Source organism: Eleutherodactylus coqui, chromosome 11, assembly GCF_035609145.1.
Source record: "Eleutherodactylus coqui strain aEleCoq1 chromosome 11, aEleCoq1.hap1, whole genome shotgun sequence".
Classification (NCBI taxonomy): domain Eukaryota; kingdom Metazoa; phylum Chordata; class Amphibia; order Anura; family Eleutherodactylidae; genus Eleutherodactylus; species Eleutherodactylus coqui.
Genome location: NC_089847.1, coordinates 36462198 through 36484660, shown reverse-complemented (window position 1 = coordinate 36484660; position 22463 = coordinate 36462198). Strand labels below are relative to the sequence as shown.

Here is a 22463-nt window from a genome sequence, read left to right as displayed (position 1 = left end):
GAACTGAGCTCCCGCCCCCTCTCTGCCTCCTCTCCGCCCCTCTGCACTATTTGCAATGGGGAGAGGTGGGGTGGGGGAGGGGGCGGGAGTTCAGTTCCTGCTCCTGGCTCTTCCATCCTCCCCCCCCTCTGCTCGGCGTGAAAACCGAGCTGATATACGTTCGTCTGAATCCACCCTCTCCCCATTGAAAATAGTGCAGAGGGGCGGAGAGGAGGCAGAGAGGAGGCGGGAGCTCAGTTCCTGCTCCTGGCTCTTCCGTCCTCCCCCCCCCTGCACATGAGGACAACGTATATCGGCTCGGCGTGAAAACTGAGCCGATATACGTTTGTCTGAATGCAGCATAAGGGCCAGGGTGTTTTGGTCCTAATAGAAGAGACACTTTTTAGGAATTTTACCAATGTGGTGGTTTTATTGCCCTGTTTTTTTCTTTAGTGACTGTAATACTTTTACTGCATTTGTTTTCCATGATATATAGGGCTATTCTTTCTTCACTGACTTTTTTTTCGTTTTATTAGGGGTAAAAAACATGATTTAAAAAATAATTTTATATATATATATATATAGTTATCTATTTTTAAAATTAGTATATTTACTCTAAAATAAAGTATGAGAATGAGTTCCTCATTTTGTTTCGGGCGTTTTGATATATAATCTGTGTAGTTTTGGATTACAGGGCGCATATGGTGACCGTTTTGGTTGGCATCTGTGGTGGGGCATTTTCTTTTATATATATATATATGTGTGTATATATATATATATATATATATCTACTTAGCTTTGTCCTCATGACATCATATAACATTCTCTGAGAGTCATTCATATTGTCTTTTTTTTACCTCACACTTTTCTACTGTAGCTGGGGCATCCAAAGGAATGTTTCCCCTTTAGCGACAGTAGTCACCAACAGAGCTGATCTGGGTTTGCTATCATCCTGCAGCTTTGCTGTGGCAGGGGGCACCCGAAAGTAACGTGATCACCGAGTTGACTAGAGGAAGTAACATTTCTGCGTTCTCTCTGCACTTCATATTGCTCATTTAACGCTTCTGCCTTCTCCTCCAGGTCCTTGGCTGTGACCAACAGCCGAGGACCCATCCTGCTCCTGCTGGATTGTAGAAGCAGGAGCTTTAATAGCACCCCATATATTTACTATCAGGTGGAATTAAAGCCCAGGACCAAGCGCCGTAAATTTACTGTGCTTGGTCCTTAAGGGGTTAATGATTGTGGACAGCGCTCTGCCTGCTCATTGAGAGAAGTGTGAGGCTGTTCACTACTGTACAGTTCTGCCACCCCTTACCTGGCACTGCTGATACTGACATGCGACTTCACAAAAAGTTGGGAGATCTGTGTGTCCCCCGAAGCATTGCTTCACTGCCTTCACACCCTGTTGTTCACAGTCCAGCTGAAGCTTCTCTTGAGGATGCTGCACTTCCCACACAGGTCTGAAAATGAATAATAATAATCTTTATTTATATAGCGCCAACATATTCCGCAGCGCTTACAAGATGGGGAATAAAAACAAGACCACGGTTACCTGAAGTAATCAATTGATGGAGACAGTAGGGGTGAGGGTCCTGCTCCAATGTGCTTACATACTACAGATAATGGGGTGATACAGGAGGTGAAGGGCTGGAGATGTGCACGGTGTGGTGGGGTGGAGATGTGCACGGTGTGGCGGGGTGGAGATGTGCACGGTATGGTAAGGTGGAGAGTGAGGGGTGCTATACACACAGACAATGGTCAGGCCGTATAGTGGCTGAATCGGTATGACTGCAGGGAGCGGTTGATTACAGCTAGCAGGGATTGCAATCAATAGGACAGGGAGCAAGATATTAGGCAGAGTAAAGAGGGTTTGGTTTAGGGGATGTGGTATGCCTCCTTGAAGAGGTGCGTTTTTAGAGCACGCCTGAAGTTGTGTGAGTCAGTGATTGCCCGAATAGCTTTTGGGTAGTGCATTCCAGAGGACTGGTGCTGCTCTGGAGAAGTGTTGGAGGCAGGAATGATAGGTTCAAATTAAAGGGGCACTTAGTCTGATTTCGCTATGAGAGCGGAGGGCGCAGGCTGGGTGGTGAATTGAGATGAGGGAAGCGATGTAGAAGGCGCGATGCTATGGAGAGCTTTGTGGATGAAGGTAGTGAGTTTGAATTATATTCTGTATTTGACAGGCAGCCGGTGCAGTGACTGGCACAGGGCAGAGGCTTCCGAGTAGTGGTTGGACAGGAAGATGAAGTGAATGATCAGTATTTAAAAGATGCAAAGGGTGAAACGAGGAGGCTTATCGGGAGGTTCAGGGGACCAGGAAAGCTGAGTGCCAGTATGGCTTATCCACTTTCCATATTGTTTGGATCATCCAAGGGCTACTGGCAGTCTCCCTATAACTCATTCTTGGGCAGGAGCATAGGCCAGTTGTGGAAGTGGGGACATAGGTAAAAGATAGTTAAAATGTTTGGCTATTTCCAGTGGTCTTGATGAAATTAATGAAGTGGCAGTGTGCATGTGTGACTGCCATTTTCTTCATTGCAGGTAGCTTCGGACACCAGTTTTCCTGATCAGCGGGGGTCCTAGTAGTCAGAGACCCACCGATCAGCAAGTTAATCTGTATCTTGTGGTAGTGGACCCTTAAAACAACTGATAGACGCACTTGTCAAGAGTCAGACCCCCACTAATCAGGTGTTGATGACCTATGCTGAGGGTAAGCCATCAATTTTGATAACCATGTTAACAGAGTATTTCCATGCTGATCGCGGCCACGATGGGAATATTCTGTATGAAGGAGCCAAGAGTACGGAAGCAGTCAAGCAGGGCTGTGCTACAGTAAAGCTATTGGAGCTATGGAAGCAGTGTAGAGCAGCCCGCTTGGCTGTTTCCATAACCCCCAACCACGGCATACAGCCAAATTGGGGGTGATCGCATACGGTTCTAGAGATTCTCTAGGTGCGAGTCCCAGAGGTAGGACTTGCATGGTTCAGACTTTTATGGCATATACCTGTAAATGCTATAAAAGGCCCAGATGGGAAAATTACTTTGAGCTGGCCATACACATAAGATAACTGTCGGCTCTATGCTAGCTGTGCTTTCATCTATCTTCCTATACCTCCCTTGTTTATTTTAATGGGGAGTGGGAAACAAACCGCTGCCAAACGCTTTTGGCACCAATGTATCTCGCAGTACAACAAGCAATTGGACAAGTTGATATTTTCCTGATCTTTGCCTGCATTAATCTAATGTGTACGGAGAAGCTGTATTATAGAGACACCATATGAAGCCTCCTGGACTACAACTCCATATTACCGGCTCTACTGTGTATATGATGCTTATTCCATCTGCACCTGGGCTATACTTCAGAGCATCATATATTAATACTGTAGAATCAAGACACCAATGGAGAGTGAGAACAAAATCCTTTTTATTACAGTTTTATATAACAATTCACTATAGACTCATTTAAAAAACGCCTGAATAAATGTAAAGTTTTCTCATTACAGCACCATATAGTGCCGCAGTATTACAACAATGATGCCACAACTACCGAAAGAAGCACCGAGGACACAAGACATTTCACATCAGCGAGACTCGACATTGCCGATTACACGTTTTTGCCAAATTATATTTTATTAGCAGTTGACAGAAAAAGTTAATTATAAAGGCGTTCATAATACACCAATTGTTTCAGAATTGACAAAGGCCTAGGATATACACGTATACAGATGACATATTGCCATCTCAACATACACAAGGGACTCATTCCCAATGTGCAGCTATACAGATTTCAAATACCCAACAGATGACCTTGCATCTGGTTAGCAAGCTACAGACCATAATTGATGGCAGCACATGGATTGGAGGTTGCAGACCACTGGTCCTTAGCTTGTGGACCTGCAGCCATCGTGAAAGTACAAATCCTATAAGGTCCTGACAGTTGATGTCCACAGAAATACCTAGACAAGAGCAAAATAGATCTTTCCAGTATTGCACGAGAGTATGTATGTGGAGCAGCTTGTTCCAGCACTAAAATAACCAAAGGGAATCAATTTAAGCCAAATTAGCATAACAATTTATTAGTGACAATTAAAAATGCCAGCAATTAATTAATGCGATCAGTGAAATAAAATAACTCAGCCAACTACACAAATATCACATCACTATGACATGCACCCGTTCCGTTGCCATCTCCAACATGCTCAACATACAGAAGATGCTGCGCGGCGGTTTGACTGGTGCAACGTGATGTTGAATGTGCAGCATGATGGGCTACTACTCCTTCACCACATCTTGTGGACCTTGTTTACCCGGGATGGAGGAATTTTGACTAACACATTTGGTGTGAAATTCAGAGTAGCTCCTTGTCTATTTTCATTGACGGCATCCAGAATGGTGAGGATATCCAAGCATTCTAAACAGGGGTGTAGCTAATGGCTCATGGGTGCAAAAAGTTCAGCTTGGGCCCCCTCCCACACTTCATGGCTCTTTGTGGTCCACTCAAGAACTTTCTGCTGCGTCGCTGGGTCTCAAGTAGCCCAGTAATACTCAGAGGTGATGTTAAATTATTAAGGGCTCATTCACATGGGTGTATGAATTTTGGACAGTAAAATACACATTGTTTTCACTGACAAAACTGTGAGTACTTAGTCCTTCTTGCTTTTTTTTTTTTTTGCCCGGGTATGCACTGCAAAAAAAAGAGCAACAAGACCCCATGTATCATGCATATTCTCTGCATATTTACGCAATCCGATTGACTTAAACAGCAATTTTGGTCTGTAATACGGACCTAAATAGGGTGGGCTGTGAAGAACCCCTATAGAAGTGAAGAGGAAGCAGTAGACAATTGTAAGCTGTCAGGAGGCATCAAAAGACCAAAGCAAGGAGGTTAGAAAGATTAAAATAAGCATATATGTTTCAGGTTCTGAATGCAACTGAAGATCTTCATGTTAGGTTTTATTCCCACAAGTGCATACACGCCACTTTTTCACGCCAAGGCGCATATACGGTACCCATGTGAAGCATTGGTTTCCAATGCAGCTGTTCACACGGGCGAATATTCGGTGCGTAAATATGCCGGCAGGAACCGAGAGGGAGAGAGAGATTTCCCCTCGGTTCCTTCCCGCTCTCCCCCGCCCCCCACCGGCCCCTGAATCTTTAGAGACGAGCGGGGAGATACTCGGCTAAGGCACTACTCGCTCGAGTAAAGTGCCTTAGCGAGTATACTCGCTCATCTTTAATCAAGACCAGTATTTTACAGAAGGCACCAGACGTGTAGAGTGCCTCATAGCACAAAAAAAGCCTCCCCTTCTCATGCCAGTTTTATCCACCACTCACTCTGATTCATAGCAGGAAAGGCCCAGAGCTTGATTTGCCTCATTCCCTGAAGTATTAAAGAGCAGCATGATCTTCTAGACTTTTCCTCCCGACCTTGCCCTGTTTCTCACCTCCTTTTGCATAAGTGATGATGGAGCCAGGTCTCTCCTTCTCCAGGTAGCCCATATGGCACATACAGCCTTAGACGGCACCATTCAATATCATATTCTACCTAATTTTAGGTATAAATCTCCATTTTCTTGGAAGTATTTATAAAAAACAAGATGCAAGATGCCACAATAAAACGCGAGAAATGTAAATCAATAGATTAAGTCCTATTCTCCACAAGAACAGCTTTCAGAAACAACCTATTAGTTGCAACTGGCTTCTAATTAGCATTGCCAGAGGCATTAGGCCAAAACTGTATTTGCCTTCAACAGAACATAAAAGTGCACAAAAAATGTGAGGTTTAAATGGATCACCCGACAAACAGAACCAGAAAAAAAAAATCTATAGCCGGTTTAGCTCGGTTCTTAAAAACAAAATCTCGATTCTACAAGGTGAGGCTTCAAGAAGTATTGTAATGTTCTGCTTCACTGTCTACAAATCATATGAAGCCTAGAACTGCACACAGGGGCCCTGAGATGTCACTCAGCAACAAATAGACATTTTATAACAAGCAATTTGCAACTTTTTGTATTTACTCTAAAACCACACAAATACTAGTAATGTTCCATACTATTATCTCATTTTAAATGTATCTGGGTAATTTCTTTAGTCTTAAAGGGACCCTGTCACCACTATAAACTAAAAGTTTTGGTGCTGTTGGGGTGGGTGATGGGCAGTCAGGGGATGTGCTCTTTATACTCATCTGCTCTTGCGGTGTCCAATTGTGAAGTCCACACACGGTTTGAAAATCTGACTCTTTTCAAACCGCTGTGCATGCGCTCTCCCATAGACTTGTATGGGAGTGCTCGTAAAGAATTCTGAAAAGAGCCAGAGTTTTAGACTGTGCACGGACTTAACCAGCAAACACTGTGGGAATGGGAGAGCGGGTGAGTATAAAAAAAATAAAAATACATCCCCGTCTCTGGATCACCTCCCCGAACAGTACCAAAACTGGGTCTATGATGCTGTTCGGGGGTGACAGTGTACCTTTAAAATGTAGCTGTACACAAAAGGAAATACACAGTGTGAGCTGCACTAATATTAACAGGAATATAGCTAAGGTTCTTGTATACTAGCATCAGGGCTTCCTTTTTTAATGGATCCATGACGGCTAAGCTAAAATTTTGAACGGATAATGACAAATCGTGACAAACCTGACTGACTTTAATGGGGTTCCGTCGTGGAGTTCTACTATTTTTATAGAAGTTCTAGGATTTTTGCTGCAGACTGCGCTACAATTGTAAACAAAATATAGGAAAGCCATATGGAAACCCAAAGGCTAGTTTCCCACAAGAGTATTATGGATACTGGTCTACTGACCTGAACTCAAAAGATTATAGGATGATGCTCTCTGGTCAGGTCTGCAGGCCGGGAAACTCATCCTATTATGGGCACATTTACACTCTTGTAAAACTGGCCTAATGGGACCTGTTAATTGGTGGAATGGAATGCATTAACGTTCGTATGAAGAGAGCCTAATTCACGAGATATTAGCGATTGCTGAGATATGTTGACAAGGAGCGCTCAATAGCTGTATAGCTGGTATCTACCCAACAAGTTCCTCATTCATCAAAAGAGTATTCAGGGCATTTACTATGGATGACCTATCCTCAAGTCATCAATAGTTAATCAGCAGGGCTCCACCGCTCAGGATCCCAGCCAATCGGCTAATCCTCCAGCTCGCTGTCAATGCAGTGAGGCTGGATGTCTGCATTGGTGGTCAGGGCCGGAAGTGTAATAGACGGTTTCACTCCCATTGAAATTAATGAGAGCGATGCCTTCTACCATATTACACGGTATGATCACAATGCGGAACTGAAAGTGTAATAGAAGGCATTGCCTCGATTGATATTAATGGAAGCGAAGGCCCTTACCACTGATGACAATGTCCAGCCATGCTACACTGACAGATGGCCAGAGGATAAGCTGATGGGCGGCCATCCCAAGAGGCAGAGCTCCACCAATTTGATGACTTGAGAATAGGTCGTCAATAATAAAAGCCCAGAATATCCCTTAAGGCCTCATGTCCACGGGGAAAATCAGGCCCGCTCCGGATTCTACATGTAGAATCCGTAGTGGGTCCCTCCTGCCCCGCGGACATGAGGGCTGAAAATAAGAATTTAAAAGAATTTACCTATCCGTAGCGGGCGGGGAAGGTCTGCTGTTCCTCACGGCCGGATCTTCTTTTTCGGCCGGCGGATGAATTCGTCACGCCGGCGGCACGTCGACGTGCCGCGCGCATGCGCCGGGCACATCCGCCGAGCCGAAGCAAGAAAGATCCGGCCGTGAGGAAGAGAAGACCTTCCCGGTCCGCTCCGGATGGGTAAATACTTTTAAATTCCTATTTTAGGTCTCCCGCGGATCCGGACGGCTTCCATAGGCTTTAATAGAAGCCCGCGGGAGCCGTCCCCGTGGGAGACCCGCACGAAAATGGAGCATGGTCCAGATTTTTTCATGCTCCATTTTTTTTTTAATCCCTTTTATTGACCATCCGTGGGTATTTATCTACCCGCGGGTGGTCAATGCATCCCTATGGGATGCGGATCCGCATGCGGGAGATCCGCTGCGGATCTTAAATCATATTTTGCCCGTGGACATGAGGCCTTAGAGTGTTTTGTACTTACAGATACAGAAATCACCAAGGAACAATCTAGTCAATCTACATTTGGCTTCTGTAAAGCAATAGAAGACCAACATCAGTATCAAAGTGAAGATATCAGTCTCATAGATGTACTGTAATTGACTCAACATATCGGCATGTGTTGTATTAGCACCTTTAAGTGCTTTTATAGAGTCATCACCGACAGTTTATGCGGTTACTTTTACAGCTTAAAACAGGAATTCTCCAGAGAAGCCATGAGAACCTCGATGTGTCAGGCACTACCCCTGCGGAGCCTGCACAATGCATAATACGGTGTATACATTTTACCCACAGTGCTCTTTGAAAGGGTACGTCCCATCAGAATGTGCCTTTTAAAAGAAGGTTTACCAAAATTTAGGGGTGTTCCGATCTCGGCTTTTCACGGCTTAGATGGGAGAACCTGGCACTAGGTTTCTGAATACCGTATATACTCGAGTGTTAGCCCACCTGAGTATAAGCCGAGTCAATTCGTTTTACCACAAAAAGACTGTGAAAACTTATTGACTCGAGTATAAGCAGAGCTAGACTCGAGTATAAGCAGAGCTATACTCGAGTATATACTAGGTAAAGAAAAAATGCAATACTCACCTCCCAACCGGCGTCTGTTTCTCCAGCGTGATGGTCTCCCCGGCGGTGTGGCAAGCTGCTTGAGAATTCTCTCTGCTGTCATCTCCCTGCTCAGCTTTAAATCCCCCCCGCCGTCAGCGCTGTGTAAGTAAGCACTGTGATTGGATAGAGCATCAGCCAATCAATCACAGCCGGCGCTCGATAAACCAATCACAGCCATACAGTGATGTCATCCACTGAATGGCTGTGAATGATCGAGCTCCGGCTGTAATTGGTTGGCGCTCGATCCAATCACAGCGCTTACCTACACAGCGCTGACGGCGGGGGAATTCAAAGCTGAGCAGGGAGATGACAGCGGGGAGAATTCTCAAGCACCTTGCTACACCACCGGGTAGACCATAGCGCCAGGGACACAGACACTGGCTGGGAGGTGAGTATTGCGGCTTTTTTGTTGTTTTTTTTTTTACCTCACTTGAGTATAAGCCGAGGGGGCTTTTTCAGCATAAAAAAATGTGCTGAAAAACTAGGCTGATACTCGAGTATATATATTACCTGTTGGAAACAGCCAGGCACTTTGGTGCAGCGCTGTATCTGTAGCTCTCATTGAAGTGCATGCCAGTAGAGATGAGAGAACGTACTCGTTTAGGGCGATTTCGCAATCGAGCACTGCTTTTTTTGAGTGACTGACTACTCGGGCGAAAAGATTCGGGGGGCGCCGGGGTGGAGCGGGGGGGGGGTAGCAGTGGGGAACAGGGGGGAGCTCTCTCTCTCTCTTTCCCCACCACTCCCCTCTGCAACCCCCCGCTCACCCCCGGCACCCCCCGAATCTTTTCGCCCGAGTAGTCAGTTACTCGAAAAAAAGCGGTGCTCGATTGCGAAATCGCCCTAAACGAGTACGTTCGCTCATCTCTACATGCCAGCTACAGAAATAGCATGGCACAGCGCTACACGGTTACCGCAACTCCTTGAGAGTGCCATCCAGCGCTGAAAAAGGCCTTCATAAAATCTTGACGCTTATTAGGATATTTTAAAATAACAATAGTAGCATGCCAGGAAAAACCTACATGATTTGGACTGATGCAATGAGGTCTTTACTCATACATAGCATGGCTCCGGAGACTAAAAACCCGCCGGTTTATTAACTGCTGATGCTTTTTGCGGTATTACAGATGTCTCATGGACATAGCTGGGGCAGCTTCGGGGTCTTGTATCAGACCTGGATAAATTGGGGTTTCCTCCGCTTTTAAAACCTATTGGTTATGAGAATGAAGGAATTTAGATCCAATTGTTACTCGGAGGCACTTAGGGCTCATTGACACGGACATCACACGAATTTTGTGTCCATATTATGTCCGAATGTGTTACGGGCGTAATACGGACAGCATAGAACACCATTGGTTCAGACTGCTGTATGCTGACATGCATTTTTCCTACACGTATTTTATGTGCGTGAAACAAATTGCAAAGTCCTACTTTGGTCCTAATGTTACATGCGTATTCACCGGGTCTTTACACATGAAGCCAGGAGACAGTATAAAAAAGAGCGACATCAATTGGTGGTTCTTGATTTTTTTTCCCCCTGACCATGAGTGGAAATCAGCTGCGATTTTCCACTCGCGGGGAAGAATCGCAGCATGCTCTATTTTGTGTAGAAAATCGCAGGGACAACTTACATTGCAGTCAACGGAAGCCGTCCGATCCGCGGCAATACCAAAATGTCAATTTTGAATCGCTCCATATTTGCGTCATCACCAGCGTGACGGCAGCGTCATGCACTGCACTACACATGTGCCCTGACGCACCGCCTGAGTCACTTGCCGCAGATCCGGACAGGTGAGTATAGGGTCTCGGCCGGCATTGGGTCCAATTCCGCTGCGAGATTTCCATCTGTGGGCATGTGGCCTTAAGGACACAAAAAAATTGTATATGCACCAACTATGCACATGTACCCTGTTTCCCTAAAAATAAGACATAGCATGATTTTCCAGAATTTTTGAGGATGCAAAATGATTTTTCAGGATTTTTGAGGATGCTTGAAATATAAGCCCTACTCCAAAATTAAGCCCTGCTAACAGTTAATTAAAAAAGTCAATTTAAATAGTGTCCAGGCAGCTATACATGTAAAAAAGTTAAACCTTTTTGAACAAAAATTAATATAAGACACTGTCTTATTTTCGGGGAAACACGGTACATGCAGTGAAACCAATGCGCTTTTCACACACTGTAACAGCATACACCTGCGTGAATGGACCCTTAGATGTGTTGCACAGGAGCGAGTATCATTGGCTCACAGCGGGAAGGCTGCATGAGATTTCTCTCCCCGCTCCCCTCTCCATTCACTTAACATAGCGGGCAAAAGGTACTGAACGGCTGTGATTTACATCGTTTATGCAGCATAAATGATCAATGATGAGCTGAACGCTGATCATTCAGTGTAAATAGCAGCCGTTCAGTACTGAACGGCGACTATGTTAAGTGAATGGAGAGGGGCGGGGGACAGCGAGGAGTGAACTCTCCTGTAGCCTCCCTGCTGGACGCTCTGTGAGCGAGCCAGCAATACTAGCTCCCGTGCAACAGCGCGGTAGCGCGTGTGTGTGGGGACGAGTGTCGGGCATTGTTTGTCCGACATTCATCCCGTCTAAATGGAGCTTTAGACACAGGCCTCTCGCTAGCCAAGCTAGAAACCTACTACACACCGATGAGGGGCAAACACCCTGAAACAGCTGTCTGCGTATGGATTCTGGCTTGGCTTTCAATTTCCATTAATTGTTACAAGGCTTGTATAAAGAGTCCAACATTGACTTGCAGGAATCTGCCTTCCAATAGGTGATGCTGCAGAGGATTGTTCCATCTCCCTTATTTGAAACTTATAAGAACATGCAATGATCTGGGAAAATTTGCAAATGGAAACATGAAACAATGTCTCTACAGCACCACCTATTGGAAGGCACCATTTCCTGCAAGTCAATGTCAGACCTTTGAACAGGACTTGTAACAATTGGACGCTCGTCCTGATAGGGACCAGAATAGGACATGCAAGGTTTTTTCCCACACAGACACAGACATCGGCCCATGAAAAAGCGCACGTGAATAGCCTAATAGACTATAAGGGGTACACATGATGTCCGTAAAATACATGGACAGCACACAGACAGGATATTTGCCTGTATGAATAAGCCCTTATAGTACAGATAAAACGCTCTGTCTTCTGAGATATATATATATATATATATATATATATATATATATATTAAAAAAAAAACAAAAAACAGAGCGCCACATAAATGAATATAGGTGAGCTGCAATACCAGGCGCAGCCTATGGACCAAATTGGCACGGTTTCTGACTTTTTTTTCCCAATCTCAAACTCCTTTAACCCTTTTTAAGAGTGTGCAAAGTGGACTGGGCACTTGAGGAAGAGCACTGAATGTAAGTCCTGGATTATTATAAGCGCTTTCTGTCTGATATTGCCAAAATGTTTTAGATAAATGACCCTGTTATGACTTGAATTCCATTATGCATATAACGAACAATGCTCAGTGTAGCAGCCTAAGCCCCTCGAGGTATGGCTTTTATTTAAATGTGTTGTCCAATTGTAAACTATTAATGGCCTATCCTTATGATAGGTCATCAACTAAAGATCAGGGGGATGCATTACCAGGGACCCATGCTGAGCAACCGTACTCTGGGCTGGTGTGCTCAGGCACAGGGCAGATTTTTGCAGGAAAAACACAGCTCCATTCTCACAGCAATGGTCAGGCTTGGTATTATAGGCACTAAAATGAATGGGAACTTTGCCTAAAACACCCAGCTGGGCATCTGCAGTGTGAATGGAGCGGTCCGTGTACTATAGAAATCAGCTCAGGCACACTGGTCCAGCAAATAGCTGCTCAGTGGGGATCACAGGCTATGGAAACCCACCAATCTACTATGGTTTACACTGGATAACCTCTTTAAACAATGGGAAAAGCCCTGAACTAGCATTCACATCACAAATTCTGATGACACAAAGTCCTCCCTGGATCTGTTTCTAGTCTCCTAATTCAATCCATTTTCTTGCACAAGTAGCAGCTTCTCAGCTATGCCAGTCAGTCCATTTTTTATGAGGGCATCCACAAGTCTCTGTAATGTGCCTTTCCTTCCTTCACAATCAATGAAACGTTGGAGCATCTGGTAGGCTTGTTCATACAGGCTGTCTCTACCGTATTCGTATGCCAGGGTTTCTATGGCTGGGTCTTCTAAAGCATGGCAATTCTGCTTCAATGTCCTGCCCACCTTTTTCCAAGATGTGCCTACCGACTTGGCAAAGATCTGGTGATGTTCAGAAGTGAGAGGCCTGTCAACTGAACAAGACCATTTGATTAGCTACAAAAAATAAACTGCACATGAAAAAAAACTCAAATGGCAGAAACAGAACTTACTAAAATCTTGACCCTGGAATTGGAACGTGCTTCCTTCAGATGATATTGAGCGGAGAGTGTGCGGTGGAGATCCCTGGTTGGAGTCTTGTGGAGAGGAGGAAGGAAGCACATTGCTGTTTTCTGGTGATGGCGATGTTCCCAATGAGACATTCCTAAAAAGTCTGTCCAACTCTGCAAGTTCATCATCCTTCTGATAACTGGGCTGAAGTAGAAGAAGATAGACAGTATTAGTATGTCTCCAGGTGCAAGGTCTTAGCTGTAAAGGCAAACAATACTCTGTTAAAGGGGTTGTACAACAATCAACCTTCATCATCCATCCATAGGACAGGTCACAAAAGTCTGATCGGTGGAGTGATCACCACTGAGACCTACCATGATTCCGAAAACAGGGGGAGGAGATTGAATGAAGCAGCTGTTGTGCATGCACAGTGGAACTCAATTCATTTTCAACTGGACTGCTAGAGATAGCTAATCGCTTGTACTCAGCTATTTCCATCAGGCCAAGTGAAATGAATGAATCGCCACATTGCAGCGGACCGCTACTCTATTCAAACTCCATGTCACTGTGGGTGGGTTTGGTGAGCCCACAGTGATGAGAAGGGAGGGACATGGACCTTCATTTGGGGAATCAGCGGGGGTCTCAGCGCTGAGACCCCCACTGCACTGATCAAACTTTTATCACCTGTCCTATGGAGAGGATATAAAAGTTGATTGTGGTACAACCCCTTAATGCTCTGTATCCAAACAGACTTCATAGAAGATGGTCACTAAACATGTATGTTATTTGCTGGCGGTGGGAAGTAGCATAGTATATGTGCAAGAGACATTTCTTGTATGTGGACCCTTCTCCAAGTCCATACCATAGAGGTAGACCATGCAGCAACCATTGGGCCTTTGGAGACAGCGAGTTCAGACCTCGTTGGTTGTCTATACTTTGCTATTGGGTGGCAGGAACCAGTGCAAGACTTCCCTTTTCTATAGAGAAATTGCATTGTTAGCAAGCAGGGGTGTGAAGTATAGGCCCAAAGCTCCTGGTAAAAGTGTCCAAAGGAAACACATACCTCTATCCTAGATTTACAAAATCTGTGCCGCAATGAGTGGTTGATTTTGATGTTTTATGAGGTTCCTTCCTTTTTATGTTTAATAGAAAGACATCGTAATTGCTGCCGTTATAAGAGGAATGATTCAGAGGGGCATAGCCTGGATATGGCAGAGTGAGGACGCAACTAACCTCAGCTCCTACCCCGAAGATAGGCCTCATCCCAACCAAAGACTCCACAAGGCCTGCTCCCCAAATAGCATAGGGAACAACAAGGGATGCTCTCACTGCCATCCCGGTACATCAATGGGAGCCTCTGCTGCCCAGGGTATCGGCCATTTCTTGGCAGGCGGCTCCCCACCAGTCCACTAGCACACAGCACAGAACATGGCAGGCCTGATCTTCCTGCCGGCAGTCTCCCAGCAGAACCTTCAACATGAGGCCCAGAACATGGCGGGTCTGACATCACTGCCGACAGACCCACTCCCTAACCTCCAACATGCAGCCAAAAACATGTTGGGCCAGACCTCACCCACCGGCGGATTCCCCACTGGACCCAACATGCTTCCAAGAATATGGCAGGCCTGATCTCTCTGCTGCTGGGCTGCCCAGAAGGCACCATTGCGAGCACAGTGGTGCCCCCTGAGGGGTGCTATACCTGGGCCAGGTCATCATCAGAGGCTGGTTTCTGAAGCGGGACAGTCTCCCTCAGAAGCAATAAGTCAGTGGAGCCCTGCTGCCTCACAGGAGACTCTCTAGGCTCCAGATCAGAGCTTACATGGTCCTATAACCCTCCAGTGATAAATGCAGCTCAAGCTGCAGCAGCTTCCCCTTCCACAAAGGCCACAGTGCCTATGCATATTAAACTACCCGACCTATCCTCCTCTATGCAAGTAGCCACAGCTAACACTGCAGATGGCTCTAGCCACCCCCTCCGTCTCATCTATACCATGTTTATATAGCTGTTCTTCCTCTATGTCTCTGCAGCAAGATAATACCATCATTCAGCTCCGCAAATTGAGATCCCAGCTCAGATCCATGCTCACAAAAGAAGATGTGGCGTCCTACACTGAACGCTTAGAATCATCTAATAAATCCAAACGTAATTCTGTTCGATTTGAGATTCAGCAATTAGGACATGTTTCTTCTGCAGAGGGCACGGTTTTCTTCCTTTCCAGCAGAGTGGACTCCCATAACATCGCTTTGGCTCCAGTTTCTCACAGACTCGCTAGATGATACAGAAAAAAAAGAGGACGGAGGAATACTGCCAGAATAAGAGGCCTCCCTAAGACTATTGATCAACAACTTTTGAAGAAGACCCTTTGACATGTATCCAATGACCTTTCTGAAGTTCCTCGGGATACAAGTTTCACAGATCCTTAGGACCGCGACCTACAGATCCAAACTGCCCTTGAGATGTTATCTGCTAAATTCACAAACTAAAGGAATCCATCATGCGCAAATTACGAGATTGTTGCTCGATTATCTACTAAGGTCTACAGTTACTACTAGACCTCTCCTGCCTTACACTCCAAAAACAAAGGTTTGGCACGAGAGCTGCAGCGAAGAGCTCTCTCATCTACAAGCTCTTCCAGCTTTTTCCACTGCCCTGAGCCTTTGGGCGGTCATTCTCTTGGAGTGGCCTATTTTTTCCTCCTTGCCATCCTCTGTCCCTCTTCCACACACGATGGGACCCAAGGAGGAGCCTAGGGGAGTAAGAAGACCAGTGGACACCCAATCAGTGGTTAGCCCACCATCAGCTTGAGTATAGATTATCATATTCATTTTGTCTCCTGTGTTTCTTATAAATTTCCCTATGGTCCCTGGGTGAGGCTGGTTCAATTCCTTTGTGAAGTCCTGTTTACAATAGTCCTCCGTGAGTCCAATCAAGTCTATGAGGAGAAATTCTTATAATTCTTATCTGTAACATCCATAGGCCAGTCTTCCCAGGAACCATCCCTATTACCTTGTTTCCTTATTTTAGTTTACCTTGTGGAATCATATTGTACATAACTATTACTCACTGTGGAATGGATGTGCACCTCTCAGGTAAGCTCCTCTTAGAAAGTGCGTCCCACACCGAGGGATTTGCATCCCAGAATTCTCGGTGCCAGGCTAACTTTCCTTTTTCCTCCACCGGAGGTCAGACACCCTCCCTATTACTCTAGAGGTGTGCATCTGTCTCTATCACTAGTCTATTCAGTCCTCTGCTGAGCTATCTGACTGTCTTTTATTTCTAGTTCCTAATTCGCATTTCTTCTTATCTTTTTTTTTTATCCCTTTCCCTTCCCTCTCTATTTCTGACCCCAAATGGCTCAGTTAATCTTTTGCATCTCAAATACTAGGGGCCTTAATGTTGCACAAAAGCGAAAAACAAATTCTGTACCAGATACACAAAATGAGATCTCATATTGTTTTTTTTCAGGAGACCCATTTCTGATCTTGGCACATCACTACTATATGTATTATATTGACCATCCCTATTGTGCCTTTGAGACCTTGGAATTGGGGCCTAAATGACAATTTCCTGAAAGACTTTGTCTGTTTGTCTGACATACGTGACACTATCAATGACTTCCTTTCTAAACCACTCCTCCGACCTGACTCCTCTACTACTCCAATGGGAAGCATTAAAATGTGTAATGGGAGGGGTTTTCATAAAACACGAAACACAGCTCACAAAAAGAGAACCTTTAAAATAAACACTTTGTCATCTATATTGTGACACTTGAGGTTATTCTGGATCACCGCTTATTCTGAATGAGCTTCTTAATACTAAGGAAGAGCTGAGAAGCCTTTTAGATCAAAAATATTTTTGCTTACATGATGGTCTGTAACGCTATTCTTATGAACATGCCCACAAATGCAGCCGTTCCCTTGATCACTTCATACACGCTAAGATGGGACATACTTTCATTCCTCCCATTAAAAATAAAACTGGACGCAAAGTACATGACCCTAAGTTAATAATGGAGACCTTTCGGGAGTACTGTCATGATCTATATAACTTTAAAGGTCACTTTTAACAACATGGCTCTTTGTGCCCGTATAACTTCCTATGTAAAAGAAACAGCCTTACCTGGTATTAACCGGGCCCTTTAGGCTCTATTGAAAAGGATACTACAGAGGAAGAACGTAGTGAGGTCATTAAGGCCTCTTTCACACGGGTGACAGCGATAGACAAGGGTAGACAAATCTAAAACTTTAAATATTCCATTCTGCCTTTTAGCAGTGGATGCTGAAAAGGCTTTTGACCGTGTACATTGGTGCTTCCTTCAGTCCTCCCTAGAGTAATTTGGCCTTGGCCCTGAGTTTTGTACCAAGTTCTTGTCTCTGTATAGTGATCCATCAGCACAAATACATACAAATGGTCTCCTCTCTAGTTTGATCACTATCAGAAATGGTACTCGACAGGCATGCCTTTAGTCCCCACTGTTGCATGTGATAGTGATGGACCATTTAGCAGTGGCCCTTCGGAACAACCCTGATGTACACTGTATACAGATCGGCTCTAAACCATATAAGATGGCTTTACATGTAGACAACCTATAGATGTACGTTTCTCAGCTTCAGGTGTTCTTTCCTGGTGATCCTAAGAGAGTTCACGAGATTTGGTCACTTGAGCGATTTTAAAGCAAACCTTGGCAAGACGGAAATCTTAACTGTGTTTCATCCTGCCGAAGAAACTGCCCACCTAACTATCTGCAGACCTATCTTCCTTTTACCTGCTGAGGCGGACAATGCATGATTTAAACATCTACTCAAAATACACTTGTCTTGGTTCGGGCAAATAAGTGTCCTAATAATGGATATTGTGCAGCAATTTTTTTACTTATTCCAAACTTTCCCCATAAAAATTCCGCCTCAAATTTTTTAGACAGATGCAACTAGCTTTTCGATGATTTATTTGGGGAGGACAAACCAGCTGACTTAACTTCTGAACATTAATCTGTCCATAGACTTGGAGGGGATGAGAAAGGAATGCCTGATCTCAGATTATACCACGCTGCATCAGTCTTGATCTTGACACTCTAAACAATGAGTTGAACTCGAGACAGAATAGATATGGCCCCACTTAAAACACACTGCCGTGGATATCTCCTAAAGACTTGGGTTCCTCTATTTCCACTCTCTTTTGACTTTTTGCTTGAGCCCTTGGGACAGACTTACCGCTAAAGGTGACCTCCCAATACTTGCAGGGGCTTTAACTCCCCTCTTTCATAATCCAACATGCCCCCTTGCAATGTATACACATACATTTCCATGCTGGCAGGATACTGAAGATACTCAGTTGTGTAATATTAGGTCTGACGCTCCTCTGGCTTCGTTCACTTCTCTCCAAGACTCCAAGAATATTAAACTCCCTTGGATGGAATATTTACAAATATCCTAAGGCTACTACGCCAAGAACGGTCATCCCTTGCCATTGGTAAACTCTGCATATGCCCTCAATAGTGGAGTTCATCCAAGAGTTGAATTACAGATGCACCCGATTCAGGTGGAAATGTGGATTCCTTGAGGTTGTGGATCTTCCTTCAAAATACTCTGGATTTATTAAATGTATTGGGGTGATCAGATAAGGAGGACCGTTTTCCCTCACCTACCCATTTTCCCTTCCCGCCCCATTTACTTATGGTGCGATTTCTAATTTTTTTTCTCTTTCCTTGATTTTCTTCTTTCTATAAACTCTATCTCTTAAGTTGTTGGTTTAGTAGTGGCTTTAGATATTGGTAGGCAGTGTCCTAGTAATGGAGAGCCATATACTTGAGTACCTACTTTGCACAAGGACTTTTCTTCACTTCCTTTGGTTAGGCAAATGACCATGGAGGCATTCTCAATTACGACTTGGATTCTATACATACGTCTTAGTCTTATGCTGTGTTCTTACTAGATTTCATGGACTTTTGATGTCTGACTCGCAACCTCTTTCCTGAGTTCACACTGATGTACTCTCCATGACACTGCCTTACTTTATTATAACTGTCTTAGGCCACCTGCACACGGGTGGGTCGGACCCCTCATGCGGGATTCCCCCAGCTTACCTTTCTGCCATTTTCTCCTTTGCTGCTGATGTGCCGGCCGACGCACATGCGCAGTACAGAGGAAGCCGCGCCATCGCTATGGCAATGACACGACTGCCATGACTGTTCTGCAATGATGGACGGCTTCCATTGACTTCAATGAAAGCTGGCCGTGCGTAGCCCACACAAAATCACAGCATGCTGCGATTTCTCCCCTGCGAGCGAAAAATCACAATCGATTTCCGCTTGTGGGCAGGAAAACACGTATTGTCATAGCATGCAATGGGCTGGATTTGCTGTGGAATCTGGAGGTGGAATCCCGCTGTAGATTTTGCAATGCAAATCCGCCCGTGTGCAGGCGGCCTTATTCAACTTTTGTATATGTTTCTATGTTATAATCTTTCGAAAAAATTTAAATAAACAAACAGATTAAACATAAGAGGAATCATTCTTTTTACAGAACACTGAAGCCACGTGCGTTTTTTCCACGGTCTCCATTACTACTATATTAATGGAGACCTCCACTGCGGAAAAACGCAGTGAAATAGAACATGACGCAATTTTTTTTCCCGCAGCGAAAATCCGCAGCAGAATCACGCATGTGAGCACTGGCAGGCAGAAAAGCTATTAGGTTCAATAGAACCTAAAAGCTGCATTAGTCAGAAATCCGTCCGTGGGCATTAGCCCTAAGTGGTCTCCATCACCTTTGTATTACAACTACACCTCAATACAGGTTTACGTAGTTTCAGAAATAAACACTAAAGTTACCTTCAAAGAGGAAATATACTGCAGACACTTCTCCTCTTCATCCAGTTGGGTGTCAAGCATCTGTGTATCAACTTTAAGCTCTAAATGGACTTGTAAAGACCCCATGTTAAGGCAGTGACCGAGTTGGTTTTGTATGTGCTGATGAACCCTCCTCTCCCTGTAACCCTGAAGAAACCTCTCGCAGGCTGATTTTCCACAGAATTTAAGGTAGAGGATCAGTTGTCGGTCACTTTTATGAACTTTGAGGATTTCAATACTGTTTGGGAATTCTCCGGAAAATTCTAAAAATCATAAACAGAAGTAAAATGAAAAAAAGGTGGCTACCAGTTGTAGGTTAGAATATCATACAGTCAGGTTACATGGTGACCCTTAAACATGCTAATCTGACATGCTATGGAAATCTTTGTGCATTAAGAATCAATACATGCATATCTTACTAAATCACTGCAGAAATGATGCACTTATGTTTTTTTTTAAAATTTGCATTGAGTTTTCCTTTTCATGCATTTAGAAAATCTCATACTTGGTTTTCAGGCTCTCCTACTTTTGAAGTTTCTGACTGGGGGCATTCCCAGCACTGATTAGCTCATTTCTCTGCTAAATTTGCACAAGCTCAGCTCTCCCCCCTCTCCTCTCTCAGATGCTGTGTAGCATATTCATACCCTCTCAATACTACACAGTTATCTCATTTACTTTTTATTAGTAGGAGATAAATTGGTGTTGAAATAGATCAGCAGGTGTATTTGATTATAATATAATGCTACCTCTATATCAAATGACAAGGTTGTGGGAGATAAACTGGACTAAAAACAGAGCCTAATTGTACTATGGGTAGGCGGGTGGGGGGGGGGGGTAGATGATCTGGATGGACAGCAGAACAGAGCATAACTAAACAGTAGTACTACAAGGTGCAACAGGCTAAAGCAAGGGGGCAGGTGAATTTATCTTGTGAGACCCTTGGGGCAGAACCTAATATCAAGTGATGTATAGTGCTGCATAATATGCATCTATTATATAAAATGATTAAAGTAAAATAAAAAACATATTATCCAAAGCTGTGCTTGAGAAAAAGGTTTTTTTTTGTATCCCCATATCTATAATAATCTGCTGAATAAAAAGCATATATATAATAATGAATGAATCATGAAAAAGAAAATCTCTGGTGTATATAGTGACTTTATGGTTTTATGCATTTTCCAGATAAAATACATTTTATATACATTTTCTCTGAAAATGGTTCCTAAAAAAATCAAAATGTCTAACCAAATACAGGGGGCAAACAGTTTTAATAGTCTTTTTAACCCCTTAGTGACAAGCCTATTTTTTTTAAAATAAGGACCAACCGATCGTTATTGTCGTATTGCAAGAACCATAATCTGTTATTCTAGCCATATGAGGGATTGTTTTTTGGGGGGGGGGGGGGGGGGAAGTTGTATTTAACTTTTTATAGTTTTTTTCTTTAGTTTTTACTTGTGCACAATAAAAAAAAAACCCACATTTTTAAAGAAACACAATTTAAGCTGCATTGCTGCATTCTAAGACCCATAACATTTTTGGCAACGGAGCTCTGTGGGGTCTTGTTATTTTATGAAAAGAGCTGCAGTTTTTATTGGTACCTGTTTGAGGTACATGTGACTTTTGGATTGCTTTATATTGCTTTTTTGGGAGGTGAGCAAAAGAAAAAATAGCAATTCTGCTGTCTGTTTCATTATTTTTATGGCGCTCACCCTGTGCGATAAAAAACAAAATATTTTCATTATCTCGGTCATTAAGAATTCGGTACTGTATTAGTGGGCCCAGAGTTAGTGGGGCCCCTCCATAAGGTTGAATGTGTTTGTCTCGTGCAATGGTGTTGTTAGTGTCTTTTGTGTTCTATGCATTTGATGTGTATTGTACCTCTGCAGAACTGAATGGGTTAATGTCTGGGTCATGTCTGGAAATACCAGTAGAGAGTTGGAGAGCGAGAGAGAGCCTCCGGAAGCGGGATTACACAGATGACTCGACTGGATTGTCCGAATTGCCCAGAGTATCCTCCCTGTCACAACACCTTCTCTTGTTGTATCTATGCCAATCTACTGTTGGACTGTTATCAAGGTTACAGTAAACGGACATTACCAACCGTTCCCGGTTTTGTACAGAAAGTTATCCCTGTGTGTGTACTAAGTTATTTTCTATGACAAGCTTCACTACAGAGGACGGAACAATGGCGTCACGACTGACAAAGGACATTGATGTAAGTCCGGGTTGCTATTTCCCTGTGACCTCCCCCAACAGTGACTTGGATGGGCCCAGAGCTACCCCCGGGGAAGGAGATGGTAGAGCCACCGTGACACAAGAATTCTTATCTAACCCGCCATCTCCTCAGCGGTGGGCCCGCTCCTCGGACGCTGCAGTACTAACTATTACATGCTGCTTTTTAAACATTTCCTTTAGTATTTAAAAGAAGTGTTGTTGGATAAAATGCATATTTTTTAAACTGAATTTTATTTCTTTAAATAAAACTTGATTGAAATTTTTTATGCTATTTTTGAGGGGACTTGAAGATG

At 44.0% G+C, this 22463-nt stretch overlaps 1 protein-coding gene across 2 annotated transcripts in view; it reads right to left on the bottom strand.

The window, feature by feature from the left end:
* Positions 1–12204: 12204 nt before the first annotated feature.
* Positions 12205–22463, bottom strand: part of TRADD (TNFRSF1A associated via death domain) — a 32579-nt gene continuing 22320 nt past the window's right edge. For both annotated transcript variants that reach the window (XM_066583790.1, XM_066583791.1), the window contains exons 3-5: positions 19918–20198; positions 13090–13291; positions 12205–13011 (exon numbers count right to left, since the gene is read on the bottom strand). In XM_066583790.1, the coding sequence (XP_066439887.1) occupies positions 12707–13011; positions 13090–13291; positions 19918–20198 (788 nt within the window). In that variant the 3' untranslated portion in view covers positions 12205–12706. The remainder of the gene's footprint in view (positions 13012–13089; positions 13292–19917; positions 20199–22463) is intronic.